Genomic DNA, 18,103 nt, shown 5'->3' on the forward strand with positions numbered 1-18,103 from the left:
TCTGTTGGGTGTTTTCCTCACTCCTTACTCCTCCCCCTCCTTTCCTTTTTCTATCCCTTCCTCATCTCTCCCCTCTGGCTGTCCCTACTCCCTATGTATATCAGGCTATGTTGTTCTTTTGTTGTTAATGGGGTTTTTTTGAACCAGGGTTTCTTTGTGTAATAGTACTGCCTGCCTTGGAACTCCCTTTGTAGATCAGATTGGCCCTGAACTCAAGAGATTTTCCCTCTACTACCTCTGCATCCCAGAATGCTGGGATGAAAGGCATGGCTGGGCTCATCATCAACTCTTCAAAGTGCTCCCCTAATGACATGTCTTTCCCATTAATCCTTAGCTTCCAGGGCTAGACAGAATGATGTCCCCTGAGGATCTAGTTATGATCTGTAGACAGAGAATACAGTCACCAAAGCCACATTCTTTCAACAGATGATTTATTAGAGAGCACATTGTATGGTGAATACACCAGGCAGGCAGGGGTGGTGTAGGTGACAAATCTAACAGTGATCACTTATGTACTGCTTGTTGATACAGCCTGCTGGTCACAGTTGCAGATCAAGTCCTCACAGGCTATGTTTTCATCTGCAGGAAAACAAGAAAGGAAGTTAAGTAGAGCCTAAGACCCTGTTCCTGATGATTTGTAACCAAAAGACACCAGTGGCCCTCACTACTAGACAGGACTACCAGACAAAAACTTAACAAAAACAAAGGACCTAACAGAAGTTATGGTGCAATTGGGATTAACATACATCTATAGATGTCTATAGAACATTACATCCAAACACAAAAGAATATAACTTCTTCTCAGTGCCACGTGGAACCTTCTCAAAAATTGAACACATACTTGGCAATATAGCAAATCCCAACAGAAATCTCAAAGCTCTAAAACAAAAAGAAGCAAACTCACCCAGGAGGATTAGATGCCAATAAATGATCAAATTGAGAGCTGAAATCAATAAAGTAGCAACAAAGAAAACAATACAAAGAATCAATGAAACAAAGAGTTGGTTCTTTGAGAAAATCAACAAGATAGACAAACCTTTATCTAACCTAACCAAAGACAGAGAGAGAACATGCAAATTAACAAAATCAGAAATGAAAAGGGGGACATAACAACAGACACTGGGACAATCCACAGAATCTTCAGGTCATACTGTGAAAACCTGTACTCCACAAAATTGTAAAACATAAAGGAAATGGACGATTTTCTGGATAGATATCACTTACCAAAATTAAATCGAGAGCATTTAAACAACTTAAATAGACCTATAAACCCTAACTAAATAGAAGCAGTCATCAAAAGTTTTCCAACCAAACAAAGTCCAGGGCCAGATGGCTTGAGTGGAGAATTATACCAGAAATTCAAAGAAGAGCTAATACCAATACTCCTCAAAATGTTCCACACAATAGAAGCAGAAGGATCATTGCCAAACTCTTTTTTTACAAGGCAATAATTACCTTGGTGCCCAAACCACACAAAGACTCAACTAAGATACAGAACTACAGACCAGTCACCCTCATGAACATTGATGCAACAATACTCATAAAATGCTAGGAAATTGAATCCAAAAACACATCAGAAAAATCATACACCATGATCAAGTAGGCTTCATCCAAATGATGCACGGATGGTTCAAAATACAAAAATCCCTCAATGTAATCCACAATATAAACAAACTGGAAAAAAACCATGATCATCTTATTAGATTTGGGAAAAGTCTTTAATGAAATTCGACACCCCTTCATGATAAAGGTCTTGGAGAGATCAGGGATAACAGGAACACACCTAGGCATATTAAAGACAATATGCAGCAAACCGGCAGCCAACATCAAACTAAATGGAGAGAAACACAACGTGATTCCTCTAAAATCAGGAACAAGTCAAGGCTGTCCACTCTCTCCAAATCTCTTCAATATTGTACTTGAAGTTCTTGCTAGAGAAATAAGACAACAAAAGGAGATCAAGGGGATACAAATAGGAAAGGAAGAGGTAAAACTTTCACAAAGTGCAGATGAAATGATAGTTTACATGAGTGACCCAAAGTATTCTACCAGGGAACTCCTACAGCTGATAAACACCTTCAGCAAACTGGCAGGATACAATATTAAATCAAAAAATTAGTAGCCCTACTATATACAGACAATAAAGGGGCTGAGAAAGAAATCAGATAAACATCACCCTTTACAATAGCCACAACCAACATAAAATATCTTGGGGTAACTCTAACCAAAGAGGTGAAAGACCTGTATGACAAGAACTTTGAGTCATTAAAGAAAGAAATTAGAGAAGATAACAGAAAATAGATCTCCCATGCTCTTGGATAGGTAGGATTAACATAGTAAAAATAGCAATCATACCAAAAGCAATCAACAAATTCAGTGCAAGTCTTACAGAATCCCAACAAATTCTTCACAGACCTAGAAAGGACAATTCTAAACTTTATATGGAAAAACTAAAGACCAAGGATACCCAAAACAACCCTGTAAAATAAAGGAACTTCAGGAGGTATCGCCATCCCTGACTTCACACACTACTATACAGCTATAGTAATGAAAACAGCTTGATATTGGCACAAAAATATACAGGTAGACCAATGGAAACGAATAGAAGACCCTGATATTAATCTTCACACCTATGAACACCTGATCTTTGACCAAGAAGCTAAAACTATACAAAGGAAAAAAGAAAGCATCTTCAACAAATGGTGCTGGCATAACTGGATGCTGACATGTAGAAGAATGCAGATAGATCCAGGTCTATTTCCATGCACAAAACGTAAGTCAAAGTGGATCAAAGACCGAAACATAAATCCAACCACACTGAAGCTCTTAGAAGTGAAAGTGGGAGGTACTTTTGCACGAATTGGCTCAGGAGACCACTTCCTGAACATAATTCCAGTAGCACAGACACTGAGATTGACATTTAATAAATGGGACCTCCTGAAAATGAGAAGCTTCTGTAAGGTAAAAGACACATTCAACAAGACTGAACGGCAACCCACAGACTGGGAAAAGATCTTCACTGACTCCATATCTGACAGAGAGCTGATCTCCAAAATATACAAAGCACTTAAGAAATTAGTCACCAAAACTCCAAATAATTCAACTAAAACGTGAGGTACAGAACTAAATAGAGAATTCTCAATAGAGAAATCTAAAATGGCTGAAAGGCACAAAAGAAAATGCTCAAATTCCTTAGCCATTAGGGAAATGCAAATCAAAACAACCGAGATACCATTATACACCTGTCAGAATGACTAAAATGAAAAACACCAACAACAGTTTATGATGGAGAGGATATGGAGAAAGAGGAGTGCTTCTTCATTACTGGTGGGATTGCAAACTCATACAGCCACTTTGGAAATCAGTATGGTGGTTTGTCCAGAAAATGGGAAACAGTCTACCTCAAGATCCAGCAATTCCACTCTTAGGTATATACCCAAAGAATGCACATTTACACAACAAGGACATCTGTTCAACTATGTTCATGGCAGCAGTATTTGAAATCGCCAGAACCTGGAAGCAATTTAGATGCCCATCAACTGAAGACTGGATAGAGAAAATGTGGTAATTTACACAATGGAATACTACTCAGTGGAAAAAAACAATGGAATCTTGAAATTTGCAGGCAAATGGATGGAATTAGAAGAAACCATCCTAAGTGAGGTAACTCAGTCACAGAAAGACAAACATGGTATGTACTCACTCATATATGAATTGTAGACATAGTGAAAAAGATGAACAGTCTACAATCCACACCTCCAGAGAAGCTAGGAAACAAGGAGGACCCTAAGAGAGACATACATGGTCCCCTAATGAAGAACAAAGGGACAAGAGCTCCTGAACAAATGAGGAGTATGGGGGAGCAGAGGGATTAGGAGAAAGAGGAGGGGAGAAGAGGATGGGTAAGGAGAACATGAGGGATCAGGAAGATTGAGTCCTGAGAGGAATAGAGGAGAGCAAGAAAAGAGACACATCAATAGAGGGAGCCACTATAGGTTTAAAGACAAATCTGGCACTAGGGAATTATACAGAGATCCAAAAGGATGACCCCAATTAGGACCCTAAGCAATAGTGGAGAGGCTACCTTAAATGCCCATCCCCTATAATGAGAATGATCACTACCTTAAATTCCATCCTAGAACCTTCATCCAGTAGCTGATGGAAGCAGAAGCAGAGATCCACAGCTAAGCACTGAGCCAAACTCCTGGAATTCAGTTTCAGACAGGGAGGAGTGGTGAGCAAAGGGGTCAAGACCATGCTGGGAAAACCCACAGAAACAGTTGACCTGAGCAAGTGGGAACTCATGGACCCAAGTTTGACTGCTGGTGAACAAACATAGGACAAAACTAGGCCCCCTAAATGTGGGTGTCAGTTAGGAGCACTGGGCAGTCCTAGGGGCCTCTGTCAGTGGAACCAGGATGTATTCCTAGTTTAGGAACAGTCTTTGGTAGCCTATTTCCCATGGAGGGATACTCTCTTAGCCTAGATACACAAGGGAGGGCCTAGGCCCTGCACAAAATGACTTGACAGATTTTGGTGATCCCTCATGGAAGGCCTCACCCTCCCTGGGGAGTGGATAGGCATATGGGAGGATGGGAGGGAGAGGGAACTGGAATAGATATGTAAAATACGACTTTCTCTAATTTAAGTAAAATTTATATATATGAAGTATGAGGTCCTGACATCTATTACCCAGAGTTCATGTAAAACACAAGGTGTGGGGTTGCAGGGATGGCACAATGGTTAGGAGCATTGGCTGCTCTTCCAGAGAACCTGGGTTCAATTCCCAGCACCCACATGGCAGCTCACAACTGTCTGTAACTCCAGTTCCAGGGGATCTGAAACACTCAAGCTAGTGTACATAAAATAAGATTAACTGTATTTTTTAAAAGCAAGTTGTGGTTGGAAGGATATATGGTAGGTAGGATTTTACTTGTGGGGTGGTAGGGGAGGAAGGGAGGGAGAAGGGTACTGGGATTGTCATGTAATTCAATCTTGTTTGTAATTCAAATATATAAAAAATAAAAAACTAAAAAAAGATCTGTACCCCATTTTAATTGGTAGTTTGATTTCTAGTTTCTTGAGTTCTTTGTGTAATTTGGAGATCAGCCCTCTGTCAGATGTGGGGTTGGTGAAGATCTTTTCCCATTCTGTAGGGAGCCATTTTGTCTTGTGGACATGTTCTTTGCTTTACAGAAGCTTCTCAGTTTCAGGAGGTCCCATTTATTAATTGTTGTTCTTAGAGTCTATGCTACTGGTGTTTTATTTAAGAAGTGGTCTCCTGTGCCTATGTGTTCAAATGTATTTCCTACTTTCTCTTTTTTGAGATACAGTATAGGTGGATTCATATTGAGGTCTTTGATCCACTTGAACTTGAGCTTTATGCATGATGATAGATATGGATCTATTTGTATTCTTCTACATGTCAACAGGCTGTTATACCAGCACAATTTGATGAATATATTTTCTTTTTTCTGTTTTATATTTTTTAGCTTCTTTGTCAAATATTAGGTGTTCATAGGTGTATGGGTTGGTATTGTGTCTTCAATTCGATTCCACTGGCCCACCAGTCTGTTTTTATTCAAATACCAAGCTGTTTTCATTACTATAGCTGTATAGTAGAGCTTAAAGTCTGGGATGGTGATGCCCTCAGATGATCCTTTATTGTATAGGAGAGTTTAGGATATTCTGGGTTTTTTTTTTCCATATGAAATTGACTACTGCTCTTTCAAGGTCTGGGAAGAATTGTGCTGGGATTTTGATGGGAATTGCATTGAATCTGTAGATTACTTTTGGTAGCATTGTCATTTTTACTATGTTGATCCTAGTGCCTTCTTTCAACATGGCACATTCATCTTGCTTCTTTGTGTATCTCTTCAGACCCCTCCCACTCCGTCTTCCCAGGAGTCTCTCCTCCCTGAAAATCCTGCCTAGCTATTGACCACCAGACTTTTATTAGCCATGAAAGCAATACATATTTACAGTGTACAAAGATTTTCCACAGCACTTCCCCCTTTTCTTTAATTGAAAAAGGAAGGTTTAACTTTGTAATAGTAAAATTATATACAACAAAACAGTTATCAAGTAAGAATTCCAGGTAAGATATCCAGTTCATTTTTATTTGGAAAATTTAGAGAAAATACTATTCATCTTATCTTTGTGAATCTAAAGTTTATACCTAATTTACCTGTTTGTCAGAAATAAGGAAATATTTTTTCTTTGGTTTTTCGAGACAGGGTTTCTCTGTGTAGCTTTGGAGCCTATCCTGGCAGTGGCTCTGGCCACCAGGCTTGCTTTGAACTCACAAAGATCCACCTGCCTCTGCCTGGGATTAAAGGTGTGTGTCACCAACGCCCGGGAGGAAAACTTTTTGTCTGCTTATTTAGTCTTTAACTCCATCAAAGACCCCAGAAGGGTAAAATGCTAAGTAACAACAGGGACCTTTGGCTGCCTGGACATTCACCCAATCTATTTGTGTGACACTGTGATATCCATCTTTAACCTACTAGTCTGTTATATCCATCAAATTTTTCTAAGAAGCAGCAAATTTTGAAGAACTGTCCTTCCTTGTCTTGGCAAAGTTTGGCAATTGCTTTCATTTGGGTTGGACTTGTCCAGTTTAGACAGTTTACTGTGAGCAATTGAGGCAAGGACAGTTTCTTTGTCCACATGGATAGCTTTTGCTATACAGAAGGCAAAGTCCATGTGGAGTTTCTTCCATGCTCATCATCCTCTTTTGAAGCAAATTGGTGCTGTCAGGAGGAGATGTGTCTCATTGTCATAAAGAGCGATAGGTCATTAAACATATTAAATGCCATATTCTGTACATCTTTGGAGTGTTTAAAGAGCATGTTTGCAACATCTAAACATATCTGTTGAACCTTGAAAACATACCTAATATAACTACAAGTTTGATTACTACAGTTGACTATTAATATATATTTCTTAATTAGACATTACATTTTAAAGTGAATTGTATAAACACAATGCCCAAAAAAGAGTACAAATATACATACAGAATAACAAAAGTCAACTTTAAATTTGTATCAGTATATCAAAGTCCATACCAATGTAAAATATTTTTAGATTAATAGTTGTTTATTTGGAGAAAAGCAGATTCAATCATCTATCCCTTTGGTTCATCATTTCTAAATAATATCCCCTGTTGTCCTTTAAAACGAGATCTTTGAATTTGGTTTTTTAACTGGCTATGACCAATAACAACTTGTAACCAATCCCCTAAACAATTACAAACCTTTACATTGTATAACCCAAGCCCACCCATACCCCATCTCTTGGAAACATGTATGTGTTGTTCTCTAGACAACTCCCTGATGCCTGTGGGTGCTGGTATCTTTGGGTGAACCTTGAGAAAATCGGGGTAACTGTTATGTCTTGGCTGGTGTATTCTGTGAGGCTGGATCATCTCACCCTGCAGGTTTGAAGCTTCTTTGAATGCTGGATCACCTGGGCCATCCATTTTAGAGGTGTCTGGTCTCCTTGCTCTGAAACACACAAACTTTTGAAGGTAACATTATCTGCATTAATACAAGTACAGACTGTGCATTGTACACAAGGCAGCCAAAGGTGATTTTCATTCTTTGTTTAAGAAAGTAAATTATACATGATATATTGTGGTAGTTTGAATGTATTTGGCCCCAGAAATTCATAGGGAGTGGCACTTTTAGGAGGTGTGTGTGGCCTTGTTTGAGGAAGTATGATCTCCTTAGAGGATAAAGGAAGGAGGAACAAGAGCAAGGAGAAAAGGATGCTAAGGGCCAGCCATGCAGCCAGCCACAGAGTAAGAGTTGAATTAAGACATACGGAAGTAAGAGAAAGGTAAAAGCCCAGAGGCAAAAGGTAGACAGGATAAATTAAGAAAGGCTGACTAGAAATAAGGCAAGCTACAGCCTGGCATTTATAAGGAATAATTAAGCCTCTGTGTGTGATTTATTTTGGAGCTCATTGGTGGGCCCCCAAAAGAACAAAGAACAAAGAGTAAAAAATTTAAAAAAAGCAAGTACATTTTGTCACCCAACATGGAGCTGTTGAATTTGCATAGGGCCTGAGAACACTTAAGAAAAGAAAACAGGAAAGGATAGTGTTCCTTTAAGAGGAGCTGCTTTACAGCCAGGCATTGGTGGCACACACCTTTAATCCCAGAACTCGGGAGACAGAGGCAGGCCAGCCTGTTCTCCAGAGAAAGTGCCAGGATAGGCTCCAATGCTACACAGAGAAACCCTGTCTTGAAAAAAAAGAGGGACTGCTTTTCAGCTGACAGCACTAAATAGACAATGCAAGATAAAAAAAACTCTGTCCACAGAGTAAACTGGCATTCCAGAGCTCTAGAAACACATCACAATGAATAAAAGACCCAGAGAGTGATATTGAGGTTCAAACTTCAAGCTGAAGATCAGATAATCAAAGCAGCCAGCCAGTAGTTCTTACCTCTACCTCACCTCAGACCAAAGGGGAAATCCCCAGACTGCTTCCAGCATCACTGCTCCTCATTCACTCAGACTGCTATGATATCCTAAACATGGCTAGAGGCTAACTCATAAGCTGAATGCCTCTACCTTTCATAACTCTCAAATCCTGGATTTAAAGGAATGTGTCAACACCACCCATTCTATGGCTGCTGGGAGTAAAGGAGTGTTTCACCACTGCCTGATCTGTATGGCTTGAGGCTGGCTTTGCTTTCTGAATCCTCAGGCAAGCATTAATAAATCATAAATAATACATCACCACATAGGAATGTTTAATGCAGTTGTTGGTCACAGACCTCTGCCCAGCCCATTAGTTTTAGGCTTGGCTTTCCCCATCCAAGAAGTGGGTTGAGGCAGCCACCAAAGTTGTGTAGAGGTCCTAGCCTTAATGCTTAGCAGTTTTTTGTTCATGACAACAAAAATGCTAAAAGATGTGCAGTAAAAGAGATCCAGATATGGGCTGGAGAGATGGCTCAGAGGATAAGAGCACTGACTGCTCTTCCAGAGGTCCTGAGTTCAATTCCCATCAAGCATATGGTGGCTCAAAACCATTCGTTATGAGATCTGGTTCCCTCTTCTGGTGTGCAGGTATACATGGAAGCAGAATGTTGTATACATAATAAATAAATAAAATCTTTAAAACAAAAAAGAGATCCAGATGTGAAAACCTGTGAATAGGTTCCAGTGTATTTTACATTGTGTGTAGGTTTAAGAAAGAAAAGATAGTGCTCTTTTCGGCAACACATATACTAAAATTGGAAAAATACAGAGAAGATTAGCATGGCCCCTGGGCAAGGAAAGAAAAGATAATAGATATAGACAGTTATAGAAGGAAATGACTGTGGGGAGACACTGTAACCACGCCTCCTAAGGTGTGCTCTGGCACACCTGTACCCAGCCCTTAGGAGGTGTGGTTACAGTCTCTCGCTACAAATGACTAGCTAAAAAAAAAAAAGCAAAGTCTTTAAAGAGACACTAAAAGTAATAAAAAAGAAAAAATCTACAAAAAGGTGGGAAATACACAGGGAATCTGGATCTTGTACAGTATTGTTCTCTGGGATGATCCTCCTGTATGCTGGGATGTGTTGCTCTCATTGGTTAATAATAAAGTTCTTTTGGGTTATGGCAAGGCAGGATAAAGTTAGGCAGAGCAGTCAAACTGAGGACTCAGATGAAGAGGGGCAGAGTCAAGGTAGACAGGAGCCAGCTGCCCAAGAAGCAATATGCCAAAACACTGCTAAAGCCATGGCCATGTGGCAATACATGGATTAATAGAAATAGGTTAAGTTAAATGTAAGAGATAATTAGTAATAAGCCTCAGCCATCAGCCAAGAATTTATACTTAATATAAGCCTCTGTTAGGTAATTTGGTTTCCTGTATCCCAGTTCCTATAATGAGTGCACAGCAGAAGCACTTTGAGTGTAGTATTTCTAGTCTCAAGATGTTCCTTTGGTGCCCATGTGACATGACATCCTTCTCTCTTCTCTCTCCTCCTAACTCTCTGTCTTCTCTTTCCTTCCCTCCCTATCCAACCCGATCTTTTCTGTCTCTATCTCTGCCTCATTTCTCCCCTCCCCCTTTCTGCCTGCCGTTACCACCCTATGTATCTCATGCTGAGCTCTTTTGTTGTACTTGGTTTTTGAAACAAGGTTTCTTTGTGTAATAGTCCTGGCTCTCCTGAAACTCATTTTTTAGACCACGTTTGCCTTGTACTCAAGAGATGTGCTTTCTTCTGTCTCTGCATCCCCGAGTGGTGAGATTAAAGGCTTGGCTGGGCTTATCACTCACTTTTCAAGTGCTCCCCTAACGGCAATGTCTTTCTCATTAATCTTCAGCTTCCAGGGCTAAATGAATGATGTTCTCTGAGGATCTAGTTATGTTCTGTACACAGAGAATACAGTCACCAAAGCCAAGTTCTTTCAATAGATGCTTTATTAGAGGACACAGTGTGTAGTGAACACAACCAGACAGGCAGGGATGGAGTACGCAGTAACTGAGGTGACAAGTCTAACAGTGAATGCTTTTGTTATCCTTGTTGTATGGAGCCTTGGAGAAGCAGGTGGCTGCCTGTTGGTCACAGTTGCAAATGAAGGCCTCACAAGCATTATTTTCATCTACAGAGAAACAAGAAAGGAAGTTGAGTGGAGCCCATCACCTTACTCTATATAATTTATAACCAAAAGACACTGGTTACCCTCCCAATGGTGCAGACTTAAGGTTGAGAAACAGACCACACTAAAGGACATTGGGTTCCCCAAATTGCTAGAACACACTTATAATACAAAATTCATTATTGTGCTGTTGGGGAGATGGCACAGTTGGTGAAGTGGTTTTCATACAAGCATGAGGACCTGAGCTAGGATGCCCAGGGCCCATGTAAAAAGCAAGGTGAGGTTTGAGCATCTGCAACTCTTTTGGGAAGTAGGGAGAACAGATCCCCACAACTTGTTGGTCAGTCACGTTAGGTTAAGGTGAGTGTCCTGGTTATAGAGAGACCTGGCCTCTAAAGACATGGTAGAGAGTGAAGAAGACAGAAAATGCCAACTCATTCCTAAACATAAAAATAAGTGGGCATGTGTATTTGATCCTAACACCAGGAAGACTACAAATGTCAACTACCAATATCAACTACCACATCTAAAATCATATGCTTTAAGACTATTCCCTTGCCTCCACCTCCCCAGTGCTAGCATTGAGGTGTGCACCACAACAATCAATGTGTGTGTTCTGAAGGTAGGATCCAGGGCTCTGTGCATACCAAGCAAGCCTTCTAGCAACTGAGCCACTTTTCCAGCTCAGCGAATCCTTACCTGTAAAATGGGAATGATAAATCTTTCTCTGCATAGGTGTTTGGTCGAGTGTTTTGCTTATAACTAATGATGCAGCTTGCAACCATTTAGTAAATATGAAATCAGTATAACATAGCAGCCACTTGGTGAGACTTTGGTCAGGCATGATGGCTCAGGAAATAAAGGCACTTGCTGCCAAGTCTGAACCCTAATTTCATCCCCAAGACTCACATGGTTGAAGGAGAGAATAGACTCTTGCACTTTGTCCTCAACCTCCAAACCTAGTTGTGGCACAGGCATGCCTCCCCCAGAAATACATAAACTCTTTAAATATTTTTAAAAAGAGCCTTTGGAATGATGTAGATCTTTGTTCAGGAACCAAATACCATCACTTCTAAGCTGGGTGACCTGGGGCAAGTGTCCCAGCCTTCCTCATCTTCCTCATCAGTGACCTCATGTATATTTTACTGTCTACCTGATAAGGTGGTTGTGATGTCAAATGAGATCAGGGAAATGGCCACTACATGGTGACTGTCCTTATTACTTCCCTATCTCTTCCAAACCCATTCAGGACCAGGTGGATTCCAGAGTCCCCAGAGTGTAAACCTACCGCTGCAGGTGACCTCATTCTCAGAGCACGAGTATGAGTAGGTAGTGGTGTAGGGGCTGTCTAGGAATGTGCAGCTTTCCAGCTCGTTCGCCTGATCATAGCAGTGGTCGCGAGTCTGGCAGCACCTACAGAGAGAGAGAGAGAGAGAGAGAGAGAGAGAGAGAGAGAGAGAGAGAGAGAAACAGCTGAGGGAGGAGCATGGACCCACAGGAAGTCAGTTCTCATCGGCAGTCTTTCTCAAACATGTGAGGATGACTTAACACAATATTCCACAAGTAATTGTCTTCAGACTCGAAAATCTTAGATTAGTATTAATAATATATTTATTGAAATCATCTTCTGTGGAGTGATAGCCTTTAATTGCAGGACTTGGGAAGCAGAGGAAGATGCATCTCTGAGTTTGAGACCAGCCAGGGATACAGAAGGGAGGCCCTGCCTCAAAAAAAGTGATTATTAATAAAGTTGCAGGAATAGTGAAAGTATGTATTCAGAAGTTTTGATGACTTTTCAAAGCCAAGTTCGACACTTTGATGGTGGCTGTGGTGGTTGGCTGTGTCCTAGTCTGGCAACTGAGGACAGCACTGTCCACTATTTGTGTCTCACACATTCTGCCTTCCAGGACCACTAGATGCAGGATCCTCTTGCATGGATTTTTTTACGTGAGAAGAGGGGAAAATACATGCTGGGTATGGTGGTGTAGACCTTTAATGCCAGCACTCAGGAGGCAAAGGCTGGAAGATCTATGAGTTCAAGACCAGCATGGTATCCAGATACAGATTCATGAAACCTAGGCTAACAGAAATCCCCTGTCTGGAAACAAGCAAATAACAATGAATAATTGATAAACAAATATATGATGTTTGTTGAACATGGCTGTCTCCTGATCTTGCTTCACCAAATGCCTTACTTGTGCTCAGTCCCCACTCCAACACAGACCCTGCAGTCTCCCTGTCCCCACTCATCAGAGAACCTGAAGTCTTCCCACCAGATGGATCACTCACATGTCTAACTCATCCACTGCAGCGTTTGAGCCTCCAAAGCCACAGTAGCAGCCATAGTTGTAATCCTTCAAGGGATGACTCCCAGGGATGGTGCACTGAATCATATTACGTAACTGCCACAGAGACCGACGCCTGATCCTGTGTGCAGTAGCACCGGCTGTAAGAATGCACAGCACATACCGTCAGTCCCATTGGCTTTACCAGAGGTCTGATGCCTGACTGATGGTTCCTCCTTGACTCCTGCCACCAGCTGCATCTGGAGAGCAGTGAATAGAAGTGTAAGGAGGTCAGAGGAGTTGCTCGTCTCCCTCTATTGTGTAGGACTTGGAGACCAAACGCGAGACACCAGGCCTGAGCAGGTTGGTATCTACCAATTAGAGACAGCAAGTTGTCCTGTAACACAAGCTAGCGTCTGAGTCTGTAGCAACCCTCTGGCCTCAGTGAACACCCATGAACACTACTGTAGTAACGATGACTGACTCTCTGAGATTAAGTTCTATAACAGTTGCTTTTGTCTTGCTTCCCTTCTCATTTCTCACTGTCAGGATAGCTGCCCTGTGGTCCCTGTATTGAGGAGCTGAGAACACTCTCCAGTCAGCATCCAGGATGTACTGACCTCTTAGTTCAATTAACCAACAGTCCAACCATCTCTTGAGGGTGAAACCTGCCCCACCCCTACTCAGCCTGGCCTACACAGTGAGTTCTAAGACACCATCCTTTGAGGAAAAACACTTTCTTGTAAATCTGGGGGGAAAAATGAAGACACAAACAAGGCATGCATGTAATCTGAGCATTTGGGAGGTTGAGGCAGGAAGGTTTCAAGTCTGTGCTATAAGTTGAGTTGGAGAACATCCAGAGCCACATAATGAGGTCATATAAAATCATAATAACGGGCCCATTATTATTGGCTCTTGCTGATCTTGTGGTGGATCTGGGCTTGGTTCCAGCACCCACATGGCAGCTCGGAACTATTTGTGACCCCAGTTCTTGGGATCAGACCCTCTTCTGTCCTCTGTAGGTTCTGCTCACACAGTTCACAGACAGACATGCAGGGAAAATGTTCATACACATAAAATAAGTGTAAATAGTTTTTAATAGGATGAACAAAATCACAGTGCCATGGCAGCTTACAGCCAGGGAAATGGGTGTCACTGCAATGTGGAAGAGGAGGAGGGGCTTTCTTTCCTTCTGCAGGTGAATGTAATGGACTCTTCTAAGGGGTCATCTGAGTTGAGACCTAGAGGTACAGGTGTCAGCTGTTGTGGACATGGTGTGAGCAGGGAATGCTAAACCAGTGCCATTAGACCCCAATGGGAAATCCCAAACCAGAACTTCAGAGGTGAGCTACAGGGGTCTGTACATTTAAGACAAGGGAGATGGTGGGGCAATCAGAGGAGACAAGGATCCTACCTGTGAGCAAAGAGACCAGCAGAAGGAGTTTCATCTTGAGTGAGGGGAGGACTCAAGTGACTTCTCTCTTTATAGTCCTGTAGCTGTGCTCTGACAGTGTCCAGTCAGCACACAGTCCTGCTGGCAGAGTGACTGTAAATGCTGGCAAAGCCTGAATCAGTGCTGTCACAGAGGCTAGCTCGACACACCACAGCAGTCCAAATGGAGTGGATGGCAAAGTGCCAAGTCCCTCCATCATGGATGCTTCGACGTCATAGGAAGACATAGACTTTGCTCTTGGGGCTGGGTCTGAAGGATGCTGACAATGTGTGGTCCCAGGCAGGAGTATGGGCCCCAACAATCCTCCATTTAGTGTATAAACTAAATGCTAAGTCTGTCCCTAGACATGACACAGCCTTTGGAGCAGATCCAGTTACAAATTCGATCTTTAATTATTTAATTAATGTGTGTGTGTATGTGTGTGTGTGTGTGTGTGTGTGTGTGTGTGAGAGAGAGAGAGAGAGAGAGAGAGAGAGAGAGAGACTAAGAGAGAGAGAGACTAAGAGAGACTGAGAGAGTGTGTTGGTGTGCACATTGGAGGTCAGAGGACAACTCTGTGGAGTCCTTTCTCTCCTTCTACATTTAAATGGGTTCCAGTAATTGAACTTGGCTCTTTATGATTGACTCCATTTAATAAATTTCTTTTTAAGAAAAAAAGACAGCAAATACCCAACACTGTACCCACAGGCCAATGTGGTGCAGGCAATCCTTCAGCTGAGGCTCTCCCTCCCCATTATGTAACCAACCATTACAGGGGCTAGAGCACTTTCTGCTCTTGATGAGGCCTGGATTTCAATTCTCTGCACCCACATGGTGAATGGTGAACAATGTCTGCTGCCCAATGGCCTCTCACAGTGTGTTTGGTCATCTCTCATGTGCCCTTAGCACCCCAGCACCTCCTTTTCCCCACTTCTACCCTTTTCCCTGGATAAAGACCTTGTAGGGGGTGAGTTGAGTTGGTTGTCTCCATGTTCAAGCTCCCTCTACCCTTCCAGCAGGACTCTGGACAGCCATTGCCAACTACTACCAGTCGCTGGGCCTGTGCATGGGGCTCTAGGTCCACCTGTGGCTCACCAGACCTGACCTAAGGAGGGACAAGGCTGGAGTTAGGAACAGGAGTGTGCATGGGGTGGGGTGGAAAGACAGAGGACTGGACAGCTGTTCACTAAAGGAAAAGAGAGACTGAGAGCCATGTACCGTTAAACCAGCCAATGAAACACCTTCTTCCTAACTCAGTTTGACCAGGGCACCAGAGATTAATTTGGCTTCATGTATTGGGTCCTGTAATAGAGAAAGGTAGAGAAGAAGTTGTGTTTTCTTTTATTTGTTGTAAAAAGCTAGGATGCTGTCTACTTTAGCAGAACAATTTTCCCGTGGTTTGTGTTTAGGCACAGTGAAGACTCAAAGGCCACCAGGATGTATTTCTGCCTTCAGGTCACTAACCGTCAGTCCACTTTGGTTTCCTGTATCCCACTACCTATAATGAGTGCACAGCAGAAGCCCTCTGAGTCCAGTATTTCTAGGGCCAAGATGTTTCCTTGGTGCCCATGTGACATGACATCTTTCTCTCTTCTCTTTCCTCCTATCTCTCTGTTTCTCTTTCCTTCCCTTCCCCTCCCTCCTTATCCAACCTCACCTTTTCTGTCCCTATCCCTGCCTCATTTCTCCCCTCCCTTTTCCCTTCTGTCTGCCTCTACCACCCTATGTATCTCAGGCTATGTTCTTCTTTTGTTGTACTTAGTTGCTGAAATGGGGTTTCTTTGTGTAATAGTCCTGGCTCTCCTGAAACTCACTTTTTAGACCAGGCCTGCCTTGTACTCAAGAGATGTGCTTTCTTCTGTTTCTGCATCCCTGAGTGGTGAGATTAAAGGCTTGGCTGGGCTCATCACTCACTTTTCAAGTGTTCCCCTAATGGCAATGTCTTTCCCATTAATCATCAGCTTCGAGGGCTAAATGAATGATGTTCTCTGAGGATCTAGTTATCTTCTTTACACAGAGACTAAAATCACCAAAACCCAGTTTTTTCAGTAGGTTCTTTGTTAGATGTCACAGTGTGTAGTGAACACAACCAGGCAGGCAGGGGTGGTGTAGGAAGTAACTAGGGTGACAAGTCTAACAGTGAAACACTTCATAATCATTGTTGTACAGAGCCTAGGAGAAGTAGATGGGGCCTGGTGTACACAGTTGCAGAAGAAGGAGTCACAGGCATTGGTTTTGTCATCAGGGAAAAAAGAAAGGAAGTTGAGTGGAGCCTATCACCCTACTCTGTAAATTTAATTTTTATGATTTTGTATTTAAATTAAAAGCAATCTTATTTTACATACCAATCCCAGTTCACTCTCCCTCCCATGCTCCCATGCCCCCCCAACAACCATAACATCCCCCACCACATATCCTCCACAGGGTGGGTGTTATAATAAACTTTTAGGGGAACCATGAGTGGGAGACCCTGGTGGGTTCCATGGCAGCCAAAGGTGACTGAGACTGGGGACAAACACACCAGGCAGACAGTTTAAGTCAGAAGTTTTATTAGAAAGGGGGAGGGGAAGGACAGAGGAAAGATGTAAGAGACACAGAAACAGAGAGAAGACAGAAGAGAAGAGGGAGACAGGAGATTCCTGTCTCCTGCAGGGGAACAGTGGAAAGAGAGCTGGAAGAGCAGAAAGAGAGGAAAGCAGAGAGAGAGAAGAGCAGAAAGAGAGCATAAGTGGACAGGGGTCTTTATTTTAAAGGGGTCCTTTGCACCTGTGTGCAGACTAGTACTCATGGAACCCTGGGCTGAGCAGAGTACTGCCTGAGTGCATTCTGCCAGGTTACAGGGGCAGGCCGGCATAATGCCTGAGTCCTTACAATGGTGAGAGCTCCCATGGGGGATCAACAAAGTCTAACATCATTTGGGGCAGGACCTAGGTCCTCCACCATGTATCTAGGCTGAGAGAGTATCCCTCCATAGGGAATGGGCGCCCAAAGCCCATTCAGGCACTAGGGATAAATACTGAGAAGACTCAGCACTTAAGAGCACTTTCTGCTCTTGCTGGGGACTGGAGTTCAATTCTCTGAACCCACATTGTGGCTGTTGAACAATGTCTTCTGTCCCAATCTCCTCTCCCCTTGTGTTTGCCATCTGACATGTACCCTCTAACTTCACACCCTTGCAGCCCCTTTCCCGCACTTTTCATCTCTTCTCTGGGTAACAACCATGTAGGGGTGAGTTCACGTGGTTGTCTCCATGATCAACATCTTCTTACCATTCCAACAGGAGTCTGACCAGCCACTAACAAGCGGACAGTCACTGTGCCTGCACAGGTGGCTCTAGGTGCACCTGTTCTTCATCAGGTCTGACCTTAGAAGGGGCAAGGCTGGAGCTTTGGGAAGGAGTGGAATGGGGGTGAGGGTGGAAAGGTGGAGGACTGAAGAGCTATTCTCTAAAGGAAAAGAGAGACTTGGAGTCAGGTAGCCTTTGACCAGCCAATGAGACATCTTATTCCTAAATCTTGTTGACCAGGGACCCAGGGATCAATGTCGCTTTACTTGTGTGGTCCCATGGAGGAGAGAGGTAGGGGAGATGACAAATTCTGTTTTGTTTGTTGCAAAAATTAGGCTCTTCCAGTTGGAACTGTCTTTGAGGGTAGACATATCCTACTCTGGTGCCACACACACAATAGTCACAGGCCCTGGGTGCTGACTGGACAATGTCAGAGCACAGCTACAGGACTTTAGAGAGAAGTCACTTGAGTCCTCCCCTCACTCAAGATGAAACTCCTTCC

General features: G+C 42.7%; 1 protein-coding gene and 1 non-coding gene across 2 annotated transcripts; one reads left to right on the forward strand and one right to left on the reverse strand.

Annotated features, from left to right (window-relative positions):
* Positions 1-9,211: 9,211 nt before the first annotated feature.
* On the forward strand, positions 9,212-9,314 carry LOC113831731. Its single transcript, XR_003485363.1, has one exon. It is a non-coding gene; the product is annotated as a U6 spliceosomal RNA (small nuclear RNA).
* A 1,180-nt stretch (positions 9,315-10,494) lies between these two features.
* On the reverse strand, positions 10,495-14,331 carry LOC100752205 (phospholipase A2). The gene is made up of 4 exons (XM_027416072.1): positions 14,298-14,331; positions 12,888-13,044; positions 11,887-12,011; positions 10,495-10,601 (listed from the first exon to the last, which is right to left on the reverse strand). Exons 1-4 carry the CDS (start codon positions 14,329-14,331, stop codon positions 10,495-10,497), a joined length of 423 nt encoding a protein of 140 aa, XP_027271873.1.
* Positions 14,332-18,103: the final 3,772 nt, after the last annotated feature.

This window comes from Cricetulus griseus, chromosome 4 (assembly GCF_003668045.3).
Source record: "Cricetulus griseus strain 17A/GY chromosome 4, alternate assembly CriGri-PICRH-1.0, whole genome shotgun sequence".
Lineage (NCBI taxonomy): Eukaryota > Metazoa > Chordata > Mammalia > Rodentia > Cricetidae > Cricetulus > Cricetulus griseus.